A 19,583-nucleotide genomic window follows, 5' to 3' on the forward strand; every position below is an offset into this window, starting at 1 on the left:
TCTTTCTTCCAAATAAAATTTATCTGCCCTACTCTAACACCTTTATATCCTTATATAACCTTAGTTCCCTTTATAACCTTAGAGGTGGTGTTAAAAGCAACCATATCTTTAAAACTTTGTTCCTTTTTCACTTCTTGTCCCTGCATTATTTAATCTCTGTTCAGTTTACATTCCTATAAAATGAAAACACTTCCAATCCATCCCATAAGGGAAAAGGACTTTACCCATTCAGGGAATAAGCCCTCTCTCCACAGGCACAAGTTTGTACTTTTGCTTAGCTATTTGCCAATTTGGGCTCCAGGCCTACTGTATGGGCAAGGGGAAAGAATGTAGTATTATGCAGAAACACATGGAAAAACCTAACACAGGGCCTTACTTGCAGGTGGATTTTGAAAAAAATGTGTGTTGGTTACTTCGCAGAAAGAAGCAAGCAATGAAGTGTTTTTGTGAGAAGACACAGAGTAAGTAAGACAGTCAGAATACAAGTGTTAGGTATATGACCTACGTGATTATATTCCTTAAAAAAAAAAAAAAAAAAAAAGTAAAGGCAGGGAAGAGCACCTTATAAAAAGTATTTGGCTTACAAATAAAAATTCTATTAGAAGGCTTTGCATTAGTATATTTGGACCACTTCACACATTAATGCAAGTTTGTTTTTCAAACATTTGGAACCGTATATCTGAAACTAGACAGAAAAACAAATACATTCTAAAGTCTACAGTTTGAGTATATATCGATGATTCTAATTTCCAAAAATACAATTAATCTTTTTACTTTTCATTTGGTTTCCCTCTGTCGTTGTCAACATGTCACCTGGATGGAACAAGACTGAGAACCAATCTGACAGCCATCTGACAGACCTGAACACCTGCTCCGGCCTCTGTCCTTCTGGGGCTCTGGGGCCAGTTCTGACACCTATGCCTCACTCACCCTGCCCGCTACCAGGGACTCCCATCTGTTCCTTGCATCCTAACCTGCTCTGCCTTCTCGGCAACAGTGAGACAGCCACACGAGGGCACAGGTGGGCAGCCAGAGAGGCCATGTGAACCGAGGTGGGAGCTGTCAACCACTGGGCCCAGGGGTAATGCAGAAGCATAGACCATGGGACCCAGATGACAGAGACTTCGACTGAACCGGGTCTCTGTGATCCCCAGGCCATCTCAGTAACATTCTCCGTCATTTCCATTACACCACGCAAACCCTCAGTATAAATTCTCCTGTAAAGCTCTGTCAACAAAGAATAAGAATCTGTTACATGTTGTGAATATTCCATCTGACATTTAGTGGCCTCTGAGCAGAACCTAAGAATTCCAAGTAGAATCTAATTCTCTGGAGAATCACCCCAATACCGTAATATAATCACAAGCTACCAACTTACTCTAACATTTCCCATTATATATGTGGCATATTTTTTTCAAAAAGGTTTTTTTCCTTCCTCGATACGTACACACTGTATGTGTATTATGAAAAATGCACACTACAGGAAAGAAGGCAGGTGAGAGTACTATGTATGTACATAAAATGCCAAAATTAATTTGATGTAATTCTCTGCAGGGTGTTTTTTGGAGGACACGGTGGGGGCTGATGGGACAATGCAGAGAGGAAGGTGAGTTGCACTCACGGCGAATCTGCAATTTAATGCTATGCTTTTTCACTTAATAGAACTAGATATTCTTGACAAGAAAATTCCCATTAATATACATGTGAGAAGAAAAATGTACTCTTTATATTTTCTAAATCGGCTAAAGGCTGACTCTTTTGCCAAACTGAATCCAATTCAAATACTGAGGCAAAGAGAAGTTTTCTGAATTTCAACATTTCTGTGAAGAGAAAATAATATATAATCATTTCTTTATTAATGAAGAACGGATTCTGCCGACATGTGAATTCTTCCCTCCCTGAGGTCCCGCACTGAAGCATGCGGACTTCCTGACCAGCGGACTGCCTCCACCCCTGGCTCGGAGCGATGCGGGAGGCCCTCCCCTGACAAGCTTGCTCACCAGCCTGCACCGACAGCAAAAGCTGGAAAGCTGGCTGACATGAGCGTCCCCATAACTATCAGCCTCAGCCTTGAGCCCACAAGCCGGGAGCGGCCTGCTGCACCCAGCAAGGTCTCCGCGTTCGGTGTGGGATCGGGTGGGGGGGTGGCCCAGACACAGAGCAGCGCCTCGGCAGTCCAGTCAGAAGGCAGAGGTGGAGGGCCCACGGGCCGTGTATTAAATCCCTAGCTCCAGACTCTGGTCCGCAGCTATGACGGGAAAACAAGAACTGCACCCAGCCTGTCATCAGAGGAAACCAGACAGCTGGATGAAATGCGTGCAACAATGGCTTTCCCGCACGGGGACGCGGGCAGCGCGGCACTGGAACTCCTAGAGGAAAGGGAACAACTGAGATGAGCCTCTCAGCCGCTGACCGTGAGCTCGAGCCCTCAGACAGTGCGAGGTAGGCCGGCGGCACTGGGGAGCCGGAGACGAGAGCTAAGGGGAAGCAACGACAGCCGGGAGTTGCGGGGCAGATGCGGAACGGCAGACTGCGGCCCATACTGAGAACGAGTCCTGGAGAGCTGCACGGGGCACCCTGGGGTGTCTGCTCAGTCCTGAGTTATGTGTGCCCACAGCGGTTTCACAAGGCGGCGTAAGAAAAGACCAGAAAACCAGCGGCTAAACACTTCCAAGGTGCACAGGAGGCTGGGAGATGTTCGAGCTCTGACTAGCCTGAGCAAAAAAATCTCCCTGGGGCACTGAGTGGGGCATTCGGCAGAGATTCCAAAGGGGGTCAAGGCCTAGTAAAGGCACCACCCCTGGAGGGAATGATACCTTATATCCTTCCTAACAAAGCTTGAAGAAGGCCTTGGGAGTGATCCAAAAGTCCAACACTCGAACCAAAACAAAGACTCACGCTTTAAAGGAAGACAACCAAAACAAAATCCAGCCACTCAGCAATGTAACACTCACGATGTTATATCCAATAAAAAGTTAGCAGACAACGTGCCAGGAGGGAGGAAAATGTCTTTGTAATGGGAGAAAAATCTGTCAATAAAAACAGGTGCAAAAATAACAGAAAAAAAACCATGAATTAACAGCCATAACTATGTACAAGTATTTAAAGGAAAACGTGAATACAGTGATGAGAGAAATAAACAATGCAAAAAAAAAAATGGAACTTACAGAGATAAAAATAAACTAAGATGAACATTTTATTGGATACAATTAGCAGCATGTTAGACCTTCATTAGAAAAGAAAGATAAGTGAACATTTGAAAAAAGCATAGCTAATAGGATGCTACAAAAATAAACAAAATACTAAAACAGAATTAACCCCCCCCCCAAAAAAAGGGAAGAAAAGAGGAATAAGGAACAGACTGAACAAATACAACATACCACAAAATGACTGACTTAAACTCAACTCTGGTAGATGGCCTCTACTGATCTCTGCCTTCTGGTATATATGGTTTTGTATAGTCCTCTCCCCTTGAGTAATCTGCTTCTCAACAGCAGAATAGGGCACTGTTGAGGAAATGTTGGGGAAAAAAAAATTACTTTTGTCTTGCTGGCAGACCTCTCTCTTACTGGCTTTGACAAAGTAAGATGTCATGTTGGACAGGCCCACATGGCAAGAACAGGGGAGGCCTCCAGGTAGCAGCCAGCAAGGAAATGAGGCCCTTGGACCAACAACCCTCAAGGAACTGAATCTTGCCAACAACAATGTAGCAAAGGTTACAGGCAGATCCTTCCCCAGACGGACCTTCAGATGACATGGCCTTGGCTGATACCTGAGCGCAGGCTCCTGAGAGACTGTGAGGCAGAGGTACCCAGCTAAGATTTACCTAAATTCCTGACCCAAAGAAACGGCGAGATATAAATGTGTCTTGTGTTAAGCTACTAAGGTATGAAGTAGTTTGTTACACAGCTACAGATAACTAATATGCCAAATAAATCAACAATTACTTTAAATGGAAACTATCGAAATATTGCGGTTGAAAGACAGAGACTTTTTTTAATCTAGTACTCTAGAAAACATAACAGACACTCAAAATACATGAAAGGAAAAAAAAATATTGAAAGGAGGAATAAATCCACAGTTTTAGTTGGGGTTTTCAACATACCTCTCTGAGCAACTGACAGAACAAGAAAAAAAATCAGGAAGAATACACGGGACTTGAACAATCTTATGAACCAAATGACTTAACTAACATTTATATACCGTTCCACCCTCAAGGATATATGAAACATTCATGGTCATTTAAGAAAGGTATCCACTTTTATGAGAAAGTACACGTTACACAGAATACACTATTACATCGCGTAATAGAACAAAAACAACAGCACTGTCTAGAACCATCAGATTCTGAAACCCATAGCTTAGGACTAAGTTCTTAGACTTCTTTAAATTTCAACTTTTCCAATCCTAACTTGATCTGCTTGGTGTAAGTTTAAATTCTTTGACCTGGAAAATCCTCCAAATTATACTTCGGGGTCCCAACAAAATCTTCAGATTTTTGAAGGTGTGAACATTGTTTCCGTTGAGGGTTCTGAAAGCACTCGGCGAGCACACAGTCAAGCAGCTACTCTAATTCTATGCACAAATAAACAAGCACACGATGATGCAGCCAGAGATTTCACTAGTTTATCAGCAAGTTATTTAATCAAATTCCACTTTTTTGCAAGACACAGAGACTATCTAACTAAAACTGACGGTGTGAGACAGAAACATCTATGTTAGAAAACTACATTAGAAAAGTAATACTTTCTCATACTGAGAGTATGTCTAGTAAAATATCACTTTGTTATTCTTGGCCTGAGAAAAACAGTAATAAGAGCATATAGACCTTTTTATTCATATTCATTTTATACACATCAATCAAGAGGCACGTAATTCTTTGGTACATTCAATAACTACTTGTGACCAATTACTAAGCGCTCTATTATTTCACTTTTGTTTCCATTTTATTTTACCAAGGAGACCTCTAAAATACCCTGGGTTTCTGATGGGTTACTATGATATGATAACATGAGTTTTATTTATCCTGACATTAAGAGGCTTGAGTGAAATCATATACCAATTCACTTCTTGTGTCCCACTTTAAAATCTGCTCAAAACATATTATAATCCAACACCAAAATCAGATATCGAATCATAGGAAAGTTCTGATTGTGTAGGAGTTCTTTTGTTTAATACTTAAAGCTTCATAGTTTCACCCAAAGGATTAACTCATTGAAAAGAAACATGCAAAGAAGGAAAGAAACCACAGAACCACCGCCCGCCCCCCAACAAACCTGCCCCTTCAGATGCAGAATGCTGTTTGGCCCTAGAGTTTCATACATACACTCAGACACACCAGACTGGGACAACCATGGGCTGGTAGCATTTAAAGCCAACTATAAATCAAAGAAATCCTAATTACCCATTTCCTTAGGTTGTTCAGGCTCTAAATCTTTTGGGTTCTTCCCTTCTCATTTTTTTTTTTTTTTTTGCACTACAATGTTTTTATAAAGAACCTTATAATAATATACAATAGACTATTTTAAGAGAATTCAGATGAACTGAAAAACAACTTATAGATCTGCCCTCCCCCACTCAAGTGACCTTAGAGCATAATGTAAACAACTGTCATCACACCAAGATTTCATAGAATATTATCCTACACCACTAGAACTGTTTGTTTTCACACATGCCAAAGGTCCTTGGGAAATAAGTCATTGTATACATGCATATTTATTTTTGAAAAGGTCATTCACAAATTTAATCAATTTCTTTATTAAATAATTAGGTTCAGACTGAAAACATTTTAATTGCGAGATGTGATTATGACACAGATTTCCTGGAATCAAAATGAAAAAGAGAAAGAATTTAAAAGTCAACTCAGAGCAAGAAATCTCTTTAAACATAGCAAATAACTTTTACTACTTCAAAATACCAGAAGTCCTCTGCATAATACTTATCATATACATCAAATGCCTTAAAAGTGTCTAAGCAGCCATATCTACTATCTTAATCTCTTCAGAACAAGTACATAAGGAGAAAAATCGATAAATCAGTCCTTGATGACAGAGGGTTTGTTTAGGAGTTTACCAAATGGAATGGCCCTGCTGGAATTCCTTCAAGCAGCCTGTGAAAATGTCAGAACAGAGTCTGTTTTGGAGGTCATAGTCCCTAGAGAGCTCTGAGTTTTGGCCTGTTTGTCTTTTCACATGCTTTAATATTTGAAAATCATTCCTTGTAGACACTGACTGATGCCCAGGGAATGCTAGGATTGTGGGAACTGGCAGTACCAACGAGAGAGACAAACTTCATGGGAAATCAGTGCCTACTACATTGACCCCTTGGCGCTCATCAGATAAGCTGCTCTTCACGTGTTATGAAGGTACACGGAGAGACATTAAGAAACTGCACGTCATTTGACATCTTTAAAGAGAAATACTTGTGGAAAATGGGGGCCAAGATGACCGGGCCTACTGAAAGAAGCACTCAGTCATAAAACATCGTGGTGGAGTCCTGAAAAACCGTATTCACTTGGTATGAATTCGAAGACAACATGGGGGTTGGAAATCCATGAATAACTTTTGACTTCTCCAAAACTTAAGAGCCTCCGGTTGACTGGAAACCTTAGAGATGACATCAACAGTTAGTTCACACATACTCGGTGAGTTTCATATATTACACGCTATAGTCTCACAGTAAAGCCAGGAGGAAAAAAAAAAGGTTATTAAGAAAATCATACAGAAGAGAAAGTAGCATTTTCGGGACCGTACTGTATTTGTCAAAAACAATCTGCACACACGCGACCCATGCAGTTCAAATCCACATTGTTCACCCGTCAGCCCGAACTGTGTTCTCAAGACATACATGACCGTAACTAACAGCTGCAATGTGCTAATTACTTTGCCCACGATGTTCTACAGGCTTGACTTACACGAATGCATTGCATCCTTAACGCAACTCTGTGAAGCAGGGGCTAGTATGATCCCCATTTGGTAGATGAGAAAAGTGAGACAAGGGGACAGGGAGTCATTTGTTTCAGTCGACAGCCAGGAACGGTGCAGCCAGGACCCGGACTCAGACACGGGACCTCCAGGGTCGGTGCTGTCACCACTGTGCGCACTGCCTCTTTCGCGGCGTTATGACATCAAGCAGGCAGTGCCGGGTACCTGGAACCAAGGACTTACGAGGCACCAGGCACATGCTAATTAGCATAAGAGCGCTCTTGCTGTAAGCCTCTCAGTGGCGTGTGAGGCACACATAACGTGACTGCTGTTTATGAATTAAAAACACGGGCTTTGTGTCTTTGTCCTGTCCAAGACAGCAGGCTCTATGCTTGACCCCACAGACCTCTTTTTCTCTTTTGTCTTTTTCTTTTTTTTTTTCATAGACCTCCTCCTTTAAAATTAGGTTCTTTCTCTCTCAGTTATCTGCAAGAATCATCTCTAAATTCATTTTCTGTATATACTTGAAGGGATTACTTTCAAGGATCTATGCACGCAGCAATTTTAGGTGAATGCACCACATTCTGACCTGCTAACATTGAACAGAAGGCTTAGAAATCTAAGAATTATTCTAAGGTAGGAGACACAATGATCGCTCAATAAATATTGTCTAGTAATAAAACCATCCCAATTTCCACTCTTGAAATACGGATTTTTAAAACCATTTTGGAGAACTGGGTATTCAGATATGACACGCTTTCCCCTGATACACTATATGCCGGCACTTTGACCACGCAGCCCAGTCAACAGGCTTCCTCACCACTACGTCGGGATCGTGGCTTCTGTCAAAGAGACTCTCCCATTTTGTAGCTAGGAATATCAAATCTGCAGAGATCACCGACAAATCCTAGTACTTGTTAGCTTTCTAACTAACCGACGAGAACCAAATGCAAGTTGTATATCAGACTTTTTGCTTTTCTTGTTTTATCTTCATTAAACATAGAGATCATCTTTAAAAACCTGGGTTTTACAAAACAGACACCCAACTATTAGCATTTCCTTAATGAAAACAACAACATAAATGAACAGAAAAGAAAACAAATAACTTGGGCTTTAAAAAAAGCTAAAATACTATCCTTTAACTGACAGTCTGACGCTGTTACAAAAACGTTAACGCATACCTGCCAACCCTTAAATACCACGAATAGGGAGATACTGCGTATCCTAAATTAGATACAGTTTTGTTTTGTTTTGTTGTTGTTGTTTTTAGGATAACACAATTGAGTCAATTTCTCTTTCTTTTTAAATATGGAGGGAAAGTCTGACTAATTGGGCGAGCTGGCATGTATGTTTAATAATACATCTGCAAGGAACATAATAAACAGCGACATTATTAATTTGTGTCTGTGGAAAATTCCATCTGTTAACTGAGATGGACGTTATCTTCCATTCTATCTGGTTCTGCTGCCCAATGAACAGCACAAGGCAGAAGTGAGAATGAGATATAAGAACACAAGATGCAATGAGGAAGGGCAGCCAGAGAGAGACACATGGGCTGAAAGCTACCATACGGATATTACAATGGGCATACCGTGACACAGAGAGCTTCTGAGACTTACCCATGCTCACAGACTGAGTCAGCAGAGGAGACTGGAGTCCTGACTCCCAAAAGACTACACTTCCTGTTAATAATAGTGAGGGCAGCAGGTGAGGGTAGCCAACAGTACGGATTAATTTAAAGGAGTTAGAAAAACATTGGGTATGATATTTGTGAATTAGGGCGATTATCAACTACAAACCAAAGAGAAAATTCCAAAACATTTGTTATTCCGACATATTTGTCTTCTTGCTTTGTCCCAACAGTGCCTTATTAGTGATATCTTAACGTAAAATAACAAAGGAAGAAAAATCACGAGTCACTTTCCCCCCCGTATATTCCCTAAATTTATCATTCTCCTTCAGTCATGGTACAGAGCAGGTGTCCCACATCTACCCTTCCTCTTCCTTTTTGGCTAACAGAGGTCCCTGTGGTTGGGTTAGGTGGAGCACACAGGCAAGAAAGAGCCCAACTTAGTTTTAACAAAGTCTCTTGGCCTACCAGAGGGTCTAATTATAAGCCAACTAATTAATTACAAGTAGTCTTAAAAGGTCTAAGTAGCGAGGGTATTGTAGTTGAGTGATATCTAGTAACTAATTATTTATATTTTATATATCCTCTTTTAAAATTACTTTCTGAGACACAGGAAAGACTGTTTCTTAATTAATAAGTTTCTGTTTCTTTGCTGGACCAGAGCCTAATGGAAGTCATACAAAAATTATCTCAAATAGTCTATATAAGAAATGATGTACTTCTAGGACTCCGATAACTTTAGAAAACCCTTGTAACGATTTTAGGCAAACATTTTTTAAATATTAAGATAATGTGGCCTCACGCTAGTCTGCACTGATAATTATTATTATGTTCTATAATTTACTTTTAATAAACATGTTAATTGTTGACATTCAAGAGCATTTCTGCAAGAGGATGCAATTTAAAAACTGGGTAAATACTGGATAAATAACTCAAAATAGGGCTTTCAGGTGTGCTAGGCTCGGCCTAGAGTCCTAGATGCACTCCTGAAACTGGAAGCTCCTGCTACCCCCTCAGCGATGAAGGACCACAGCAGGCCCACGGCACTGTTCGGACTCGTCCCTGAAGGAGGGAGCGTGTAGCTACTGCCCAGCCCCACCACTGCCCCCACCCACACACTGCTGGGGTGTGTTCTGCGATGCACTGAAGCAGACTACATCTCAGTAACAGCCCAACTGTCCAAACAAGAAATCCAGCGCACAAAAAGGAAGGTGGACAGGGTTAGAGATGCTGATTTATGTTGTGAAACACAACACGCTCTTTAATAGAGAGCTGGTAAACACCATTGCGAAACAGAGTACCCCACCTGTAAGCTACTTATAGGACTTGGTTTTCGTTTTGAAAGGGTCAAGAAATTGTCACAAAGAGACAGGAAAGCTGCCATAATTAATCAAGAATTTCCTCTGCAGCTATCAGGGGGTTCATGGTTGGCTTTTAAACGTTCAAATTGTGTTTAGTATTAACATGTAGAGCCTAGTTTTTAAAAACATATTAGAAATGAAGGAAGATTAATTAAGGAAGTTATATATATTTCTCTTCCCAGACTAAGTACTCTGTCTGCAGTAACTCTTGAAAGCAGAAAAAGAAATATCTAAATGTATCAGACTGTTTATTAACATCATGAGAATTTTAAATATTCAAGATCCTAAATATGTTAATAGTAAAGCCAAGGATAAGAGAATGTTACAGAAAATTATTCATTTCTATTTCTTATAGAAAGGGAAAGCAAGAACCCTATCGTTCCATGTCTTGGTCATTTAGCATCTATTCATTTGCTTCCCATTTATGACACTCTGAGAATATCCTGCCTGGTTGTCTGCTCCAGAGGAAAACAGAAATATTCTCTTTCCTCACCAATCTCCAGTCCGGCATACCATCCTGCGTACATGCTAAGAAACAGGGTTCTGTTTCAGACAAATGCTCCTCACCTTTGGGCATTTTCAAACACCTGGAGTGACCCTAAGCCTAACAGGTAGGTTAACAAGGAGTGGGGAAATGTTTTCTAGGTAAAACATCAAGAAAAGACCAGCCATGAGCAAATACCATTTATTTTCTTTGGTATGAGGCAAGCAATTTTCTTTGGCTGGGTTTCATGGCAAGGCAAATTTCACCTGACTGTCTGCAAAAGTATTAATACCTGTACTGAATACGATGCAAAGAACTACCTCGCATTCCCTTGTATGCAACAAACTTGTGAATGAATTATTTTCTCTCTAGTATGATCATTCTAGAACAGACTGAGAGATGGTCTAAAACTATTCACTGTGATAAATTTAATGGATGGAAAACCTTAGGAACAAAAATTTAAAATGGGACCATTAACTCAAAAACCCAACCACTGCAGTAACTAGAAATACCAAAGTTTAAAATAAGAATAACAACAAAGTTTCCTTTTTCTGAGTCCTAAAAACACGTGATTTCAAAGCAAATACAGTTTCAAAAAGCCTGTTAATACAGGAAGGGAAAAGTGGCAGATACTATTTTCTACCTACTTGATACTAGTGACAGCTGGCCTGTGGTGAATCCATGGCCATGTTAACATAACCAAGTCCCATCTTCAGAGCTGTACCAAGAAGTATTAAAACGCCAAACTGTTTTAAAAAGTGGGGGGAGGAAATCTATGTCGACTTATCTGCTTTACTGCATGATAAAGCTGGCAGTGACTTAAAAGTTTAAATTCACCAACCAGCATGCTTATCAGTCTTGCAAATGACCTCAAGACATACAACTATAAGCTTCCTACCTGTGGTCCTCTAAGTGGGGGCACGAGGCAGAGCTGGACTCTTTCAGGCATGTTGTTTCGATCCACTTTGTCTCTCCTTGCCTTTATAAAGCTACATTCAACTTACAGCACCTGAGCTTTTCCTAGTTTGGCAATAAAAAAATAACCGTCCCTTGGACTGATTTCCTTTTTACTGCCTGTGTTTACCATCTGAAGGAATGCTAATATTGTGTAAAACACCCAAACAGAGCTCAATTTTCCTGTGCAGGCACAGTTTCATTAAAGGTCCATGACTGTATATCCACGTTTCCTTTACTAAGGACTCCCTTGCTGGGAAGAATTAATGGTCTAATCGGTTGTCTTACTTTTGAGGTACCTCCAGTTATGGAATTATTTTGGCCACATTCACGGGTCAAGAAAGGCCCTAGCTTTTCTTTGGTAAACATCTTTCACATTTCCTGCAACAGTAGGAATTGTCTGCTATTCCGCTGCTTTACCAACTTAAATATTGGTCAAAAATAAGGGAAGACCCTAGCGTCACTGCCTAGGTGTCAACCTCTCTGTCCTCGTTAGGTTTACTTATAAGCTATTTGGTGAAATGATCCTTCTATACACTAATCCAAACTGAAATATCTTCATATTCCCCAACTCGAAAAGGAAAGAATTCAAACAAGTGAAATTCAAACACTTAGGACTAAAAATGAGACACAATCACCAAAGAAATACCTAAATTTGACTATTTTGTAATCTAAACAGTACTTTGTATTAATTCATTTTGAGGCCAAGACCTACATTTTATGTATGATATGACCTAAACATGGCACTAAGAAAACTTAAAAAATGAAGAATTAATGTAAAAAAGTAAGGTAAGACAGTTACGGTTCTTTTATCTCCCTATTGCTTGATGTGATTCTACTCTACTCATAAAACTATCAAAAAGGGTAGCTTTCTCGGGTGCCTGGGTGGCTCAGTACATTAAGCATCTGCCTTTGGCTCGGGTCATGACCTCAGGGTCCTGGGATCGAGCCCCACATCGGACTACCTGCTCAGCAGGGAGCCTGCTTCCTCCTCTCCCTATGCCTGCAGCTCCCCCTGCTTGTGCTCACACTCTGTCAAATCAATAAAATCTTTTTTTTTTTTAAAGGTAGATTTCTGATAGCTGTACAAGGATTCCAGTATGCCTTGGAATATACACACAAATCAGGCTAATATATCATAAGTCTGAACTTGGGGTGTATGCCTGAATATAAGGTAAGGTTTTTAACTTCCTAATGTCACCTATTAGAAAAGAGGAAACTGCTTTTTGAATCTTTACATAAAGTAGCATCTCAGATTATAAGATACTTTTTCTACTCAATAGTGAACAAAAATGTACCTGAGGAAAACACATTTGCTTAAAATTAACTCCATTCAAAGCTAGTTTTAGGATGTTTATAAAAATATCTTAGTAGGAAATCATCAAAAGGGGGGAAGACGAAGCCAACACATTAACTAGTCCCAGGTTATAACCTTAAAATTGAAAGTACTGAGTGTTGTTATAACAAGACTTTGAAAAACTGCTTTTAAAAAAGTGGAAAAATGCTATTCGGTCAGAAAGGACGCAAGTAACAGTAGTTAATTCTGAGGAAGTAACTAGGTAGCTAAGGGGAAAGACTGGGAGGTGAAGTACTTTTCACTGTGACCCATTTGTGCCCTGTACGTTTTAGGGCAGTGACAGTGTGACCTACTCGGGCAAAGCAAAACAGATAATTATATTCTAAAATTACAGGAACTACAGCCACATAAAATGTTATGACCAACCACAAATCACATGAGTGATTATGTTATAGAGACTGCGAACATACAAGGGCAAGACACACAACACACACACGCACCCAACCCCACTGGTTCGTCAATGGTAGTCTAGACATAAAATCTCCCGTGTCAGATCATGTGTGAACTCAAAAACCACTCTACTTCAAGACAGAAGAGACAGAAATGAAGATACACGCTGGGTTTTAGTTTCAGTGCTAGACGGATAATGCCAAGGGGTTTTGCTGATGATAAAGAAAAAAGCACTTCTCAAAAAGATTCATGGATAAAGTGTAAGCAAGCTGGCTCTATGAAATATGAGGGTGAATAAAGCAATCCTATATTATTGCACAGCTTCATGAAATGTGATTTTAGTTATATACATGTAACTAAATGACTCAACTAAAATTTTTACCTTTTATTCCATCTTCCTAAAAATTTATATAGGGAGTCTACCTAATATTCGGGCTAACCTTATATTCAGGCATACATATTTAAGACAACATTCTTGCAAGAGAATGTGGTGTGCTTCATCAAGTAAATCACCACAAAGCATAAACTTTTGCAACACATTTCCCTCCTCGGCTACATATGACCATTGTGTTGAGTTACTGTATACTCCTGCAGTTTTATACTGGTGCAACTCAGATATATTTTCTTGAGGATAATAATCTGAACATGACACAGGTCTAAAGGTACTAAGTGAATTTGATGACACTTAGTCATGCTTTAGTAAATATGGTTATACTCTGTCAGCTAGTCTTAGAAAGGAAGGCCCCGAATTGGTGGAAGGTTCTATAGCCTGAAATGTCTGATAGCACTTAAGCCAAAATGTTGCTTTACACCACTCACACTTGACAAGGGTTATGCCCAAGAACAAGTACCAGAGACCCTATCTGAAGCAGACAAGTATACTCTGAATACATGTACGGAAGATCGGAGAATCACAGCATATCATTTTCCTGCATATGATAAGGCCAATAGTGAAAAGGACTGGGAAACAGAACCCAGAAAAATAAGCAACAAGGTACATAAGGAAGTGTTCTAGAAGGGAATGGTTTCATTTCTTCTGGCTTTTAAAACCAAAATTTTTTAAATGTCTATCTGTAAATGTAAAACTCCTCAGAACTACAGAAAGCACACTAAATTCAGCTGACATTCTTAATGTGGCCCTTTTAATATATATGCTTGATGTGTTCACAAATTTTAACATTTTATGTTTGTTAGTTTTTACGTTATAAGTATTAAAATTAAGTGTCTATTTTCTATCCTTATTTATTTACATTAAAAGCCGATAGTACTGTATTTTCTGGAGACTCTGACAAGCCTCTGTGACCAATGAAAATTTCCTGACAGATACCAAATGAATAGAAAATATTCATTTTGCACACAATGACAAGCAGTCAAAGAATGACAATATGATCACATCCTATACCCACTCATAAAAAAATACTCAAATAAGAAATTCTTGTTTTCTTAGTGATCATCCAAATAACTTGTGGATAAAGTTAAAATAACTAAAGTTATCCAAATAACTAAGTTATCCAAATAACTTAAAGGCTGTCAATTCTGAAACTAAGGTGCAACACACTGGAGACGGGGACAGGGGAGGACAGTCTGGTCCAAGCCTCAGTCTGTCTTGCAGGCTACCCTCCAGTGTCGCTGGAGCGTGAAACCGAGTGCTAGCATGGTTGCACCCAGAGCTTGCTTGCAAGGAGAATACTGCTACCAGATACTTATTGGGGGAATAATGAAAGAACTGAATGCAAAGTAAAGTACGCCTTACTCAAAACCAGCCAGCATCCCAATAAGGCTCTCCCCTCGTAACAGGCTGCCCAATGTAACCAACCAAAAAAAAAAAAAAAAAAACGTACTACCAAACAGTAATCAACTTGGCTCACGAAAAGGAAAGTCTTTAAACCCAGTCCCCACTGCGCATGCTCAAGAGCTCACCGTTCTTCCTCTCATTCAGAGGGGGCAGGTGCTGGCTGGGCTGCAAGGACAGCTCCTGGAATTCGTGGGCAACAGCTTCACTTTGAGGACTCGGGGCAAGATGGGCTAACGGCCCCAGCTCATCCTCGGCGTCTAGTGCCCCTGGGGGATCCATGGTGCTCCAGCGACTGGCGACGAGCGTCCGAGACCTCTCTTAAATGCGGCCTGCCGAAGAGACTGTCAAGTAAAAACGTGTAAGGAGATGGTACATTGATTTTTCTCCAAGTTACACAAAAATATTAAAATGGAAACCCTGGGTTCTAGTCCAGCTTCACTGCTGTAAAGCAACTGCCAATTCGTTTACTTTCTCTGGATCTTGGGTTCTTTGTCCAACACACAGGAATAACGGACTTCCTATCTAAAATAGCACTTACCAGGTAAATATAAGTTGAAAGGTATTTTACATAATTTTTTATACTGTGGATTAAAGAAAGTTATAGTTATTGATGTCACTAAAGATTTTATTCTTTTAAAAGATTTTATTTTTTTATTTAAGTGACAGAAAGAAAGAGACAGCAAGACAGGGGAGTGGGAGAAGGAGGGGCAGGCCTTCCGCGGAGCAGGGAGCCCGATGTGGGGCTCGACCTGGCTTGAGCAGTGGGCAATAAGAAAGCTTATTGAAAGCTGAAAGCTAGGGGTGTCTGGGTGGCTCAGTGGGTTAGGCCTCTGCCTTTGGCTCAGGTCATGATTTCAGCGTCCTGGGATCAAGTCTTGCATCGGGCTCTCTGCTCAGCGGGGAGCCTGCTTTCCCCCCCCCCTCTCTCTCTCTGCCTGCCTCTCTGCCTACTTGTGATCTCTGTCTGTCAAATAAATAAATAAAATCTTTAAAAAAAAAAAAAAAAAGAAAGCTGAAAGCTAAAAGGATGGTGGTCCACATTATGCAGGGGTGAAGCATTTCACCAAACTGTTGCCTGCTTAGCATTCCCTAATTCCCAACCACAGTTCATTGACCCACTCTCCTAATGATGGGCATTTAGTTGTTTTCAGTTTCCATTACAAATAAAAGTGCTATGAAGATTCTTGTCCAAGTATTTATATGGATATATGCTTTCACTTCTCTTGCATAATAAATACCTAAGAATAAAATGAGTGGATCGTACAGCAACTGAGTATTTAAATTTTAAAGAAACTAACAAAGTATTTTCCAAAGCGATTATGCCATTCTGCAGTCTTAACTAGCAGTGACGGAGAATTCCAGTAGTTCTACAACCTCGCTGACAATTATGGTCAATCTTTTTCATTTTAATTATTTCAATGGGCGTGAAATGGTAACTCAGTGTGGTTTTATTTATTTATGTATTATTTTATTGAATTATACTCGAGATATTATACCAGTTTCAGATGAACAGGACAGGAATTTGGTATTTTTATATATTCAAAATGATCGTCACAATAGGTCAGGTTGCCACCTGTCACCATATAAAATCAATACAATATGACTGACTACAGCCCCTAAGCTCCATATTACGTCTCTGAGACTTAGTTATTTTATAACTCAAAGTCTTTACTTCTTAATTCCCTTCACCTATTTTGCCAGTCCCACCTTCCCCCTCCCAACCACCAGTTTGTTCTATGAGGTCTGTTTCTGTTTCGTTTTTTCATTTTTTCAGATTCCACATATAAGTGAAATCATACAGAGTTAGCTTTTGTCTGACTTATTTCACTTAGCATGATATCCTCGAGGTCCTGTTGTCACAGAAGACAAGATTTCATTCCTTTTGGGGGCTGAGTAATATTATACACACACACACACACACACACACACACACACACACAACCTTCTTTATCCATTATCTATTGATCGATATTTGGATTACTTCTATGCCCTGGCTATTGTAAATAATACTGCAATAAACATAAAGGTAGTATATATATTTTTTTTTTCAATTAGTTTTTCATTTTCTTCACCTAAATACCCAAAAGTGGAATTCCTGGATCATAGGGTAATTCTATTTTTAATTTTTTGAGGAACCCCCATACTGTTTTCCATAGTGTCTGCCCTAATTTACATTCTCACTAACAGTGTACAAGGGATCCCCTTTCTCCACAACTTGACCAACACTTGTTATTTCTTGCCTTTTTGATGATAGCCATTCTGACTAGTATTAGGTGATATCTCATTGTACTTCTGATACGCATTTTCCTGATAATCAGTGATGTTCAGTATCTTTTCATGTGCTTGTTGTCCATCTATATGTCATCCTGGGAAGACTGTCTATTCAGGTCAGAGTTGTTGTTGTTATTTTCGTAAGTTCTTTATATATTTTGGATATCAACCCCCTTATCAGATATATGGCTTTACAATGACCTTCATTCAGCAGGCTGCCTTTTCATTGTGTTGATGGTCTCCTTCACTCTGCAAAAGCTTTTTAGTTTGATGGGGTCCCATCTGTTTATTTTTGCTGCCCTTGCCTAAGGAGATATATCCAAAAAAATATCGCCACGACTGATATCAAAGAGCTTACAGCCTATGTCTTCTTCTAGGAGTGTTATGGTTTCAGTCTTGCATTTATGCCTTTAATCCATTTTGTGTTCATTTTTGTGTATGGCGTAAGAAAGCAATCAAGTTTCATTCTTGTGCACACAAATGCACAGTATTCCCAGTACCATTTATTGAAAAGCCTGTCTTCCCCCCATTGCATGTTCTTGTCTCCTTTGTGTAAGTTAACTGACTATATAGGTGTGGGTTTATTTCTGGTCTATTCTCTTCCACTGACCAATGTCTGTTTTTGTGCCAGTACCACGCTGTTTTGATTACTACTGCTTTTCAGTACAGTTTGAAATTCCAGAGTATAATACTTCCAGCTTTGTTCTCTTTCCCAAGAATGCTTTGGCTATTTTGGGTCTTTGGTGGTTCCGTACAAATTTTAGAACTCTTAGTTTCACATCTGTGAAAAATGCCATTGGAATTTTTATACAGATTGCAGTGAATTGGTTGATTTGTAGACTGCTTTGGGTAGTACGGACATTTTCACAATCTTCATTCTTCCTATCCCAAAAGACAGCATATCTTTCCGATTTATTTATGCCCTCTTCAATTTCCTTCATCAGTGTTTTCTAGTTTTCAGAGTATAGGTCTTCCACTTTCTTGGTTAAATTTATTCTAGGTTACTTTACTGCTTTTGATGCAACTCTAAATGGGATTATCGTCTTAATTTCTCTGATAGTTCATTATCAGGGTGTAGGCATGAACAAATTTCTGTATATTACTTCTGTATCCTGCAACTCTCCTGTTATAGTCTTTGTTTTAAATTCTGTTTTGTCAAAAAAATTAAAAATTAAAAAAATAATAATAATTTACACTAATCAAAAAAAAAATTCTATTTTGTCTGATATAAGCATAACTGCCCCAGCTTTCATTTCCATTGGCATGGAAGGTCTCCTTTTCCACTGCTTCACTTTTAGTCTGTGTGTCTTTACATTCCGAGTGAGCCTCCTATAGGCGGTACATAGAAAATTCTGGTTCTATACATTCAGCCACCCTGCCTTTTGGTTGGCATTTAAACCATTTACATTTAAAGCAATTATGAGGTGCCTGGGTGGCTCAGTCTGTTAAATGTCTGACTCTTGATTTTGCTCAGGTGGTGATCTCAGGGACCTGGGGTCAAGCCCCATGTCAGGCTCTACACTCAGCAGGGAGTCTGCTTGAGATTCTCTCTCTCCCTCTCCCCTCTGCCCTCCCTTCCTGCTCATACATGCTCATTCTCACCCTCTCTAAAAATAAATAAATCTTTTTTAAAAAAATAAAGCAATTATTAATGAGTATGTACTTATTGCCATTTTGTTCATTGTTTTCTGGCTGTTTTTGTGGTCTCTCTCTGCTTCTTCTCCTCTCTCTCCCCTGTGGTTTGATTATTTTCTTTTGCATTATGCTTAGATTCCTTTCTCTTTTGTATATTTAAGTTTCTTCTTTGTGGTTACCATGAGGGTCACACAACATCTTATTATATATGGTCTCCTTTAGGTTGATGGTAACTTAATTCTTTATTTAAATTCATTGTAGTTAACATATGCTGTATTATTAGTTTCAGGGGTAGAATTTAGTCCATATAACACCCAGTGCTCATTATATCAAGTGCCCTCCTTAAAGCCCATCATCCAATTACCCCTTTCCAACAGTTCCTCCCCTGCGGCAACCCTCAGTTTGTTTCCTGGAGTACAGCATCTCATATGGTTTGCCTCCCTATTTTCATCTTATTTTATTTTTCCTTCCTTTCCCCTACGCTCAGCAGCTTTGTTTCTTAAACTCCATGTATGAGTGAAATCATATGGTACTTGTCTTTCTCTGACTTAATTCACTGAACATAATACCCTCTAGTTCCATCCATGTCATTGTAAATGACAAGGTTTCACTCTTTTTGATGGCTGAGTAATATTCCATTACACACACACACACACACACACACACACACATCTTTTTTTATCCATTCATCTGTTGATGGACATCTGGGCTCTTTCCCTTTCCATAGTTTGGCTATTGTGGACACTGCTACTATAAACATTGGGGTACATGTGTTCCTTTGGA

At 39.6% G+C, this 19,583-nt stretch overlaps 1 protein-coding gene across 4 annotated transcripts in view; it reads right to left on the reverse strand.

The window, feature by feature from the left end:
- MRTFB (myocardin related transcription factor B) overlaps positions 1-19,583 on the reverse strand; it is a 197,079-nt gene that overhangs the window by 113,683 nt on the left and 63,813 nt on the right. For 2 of the 4 annotated variants that reach the window (XM_082715003.1, XM_082715002.1), the window contains exon 3: positions 15,020-15,235. In XM_082715003.1, coding sequence (XP_082571129.1) covers positions 15,020-15,173 — 154 coding nt within the window. In that variant the 5' untranslated portion in view covers positions 15,174-15,235. Of the gene's footprint in view, positions 1-8,542; positions 8,606-15,019; positions 15,236-19,583 lie in introns of those variants that run through there. The other 2 variants (XM_082715001.1, XM_082715004.1) reach the window with 2 other exon arrangements.

The sequence above is a fragment of the Mustela nivalis genome (assembly GCF_964662115.1).
Source record: "Mustela nivalis genome assembly, chromosome: 19".
Lineage (NCBI taxonomy): Eukaryota > Metazoa > Chordata > Mammalia > Carnivora > Mustelidae > Mustela > Mustela nivalis.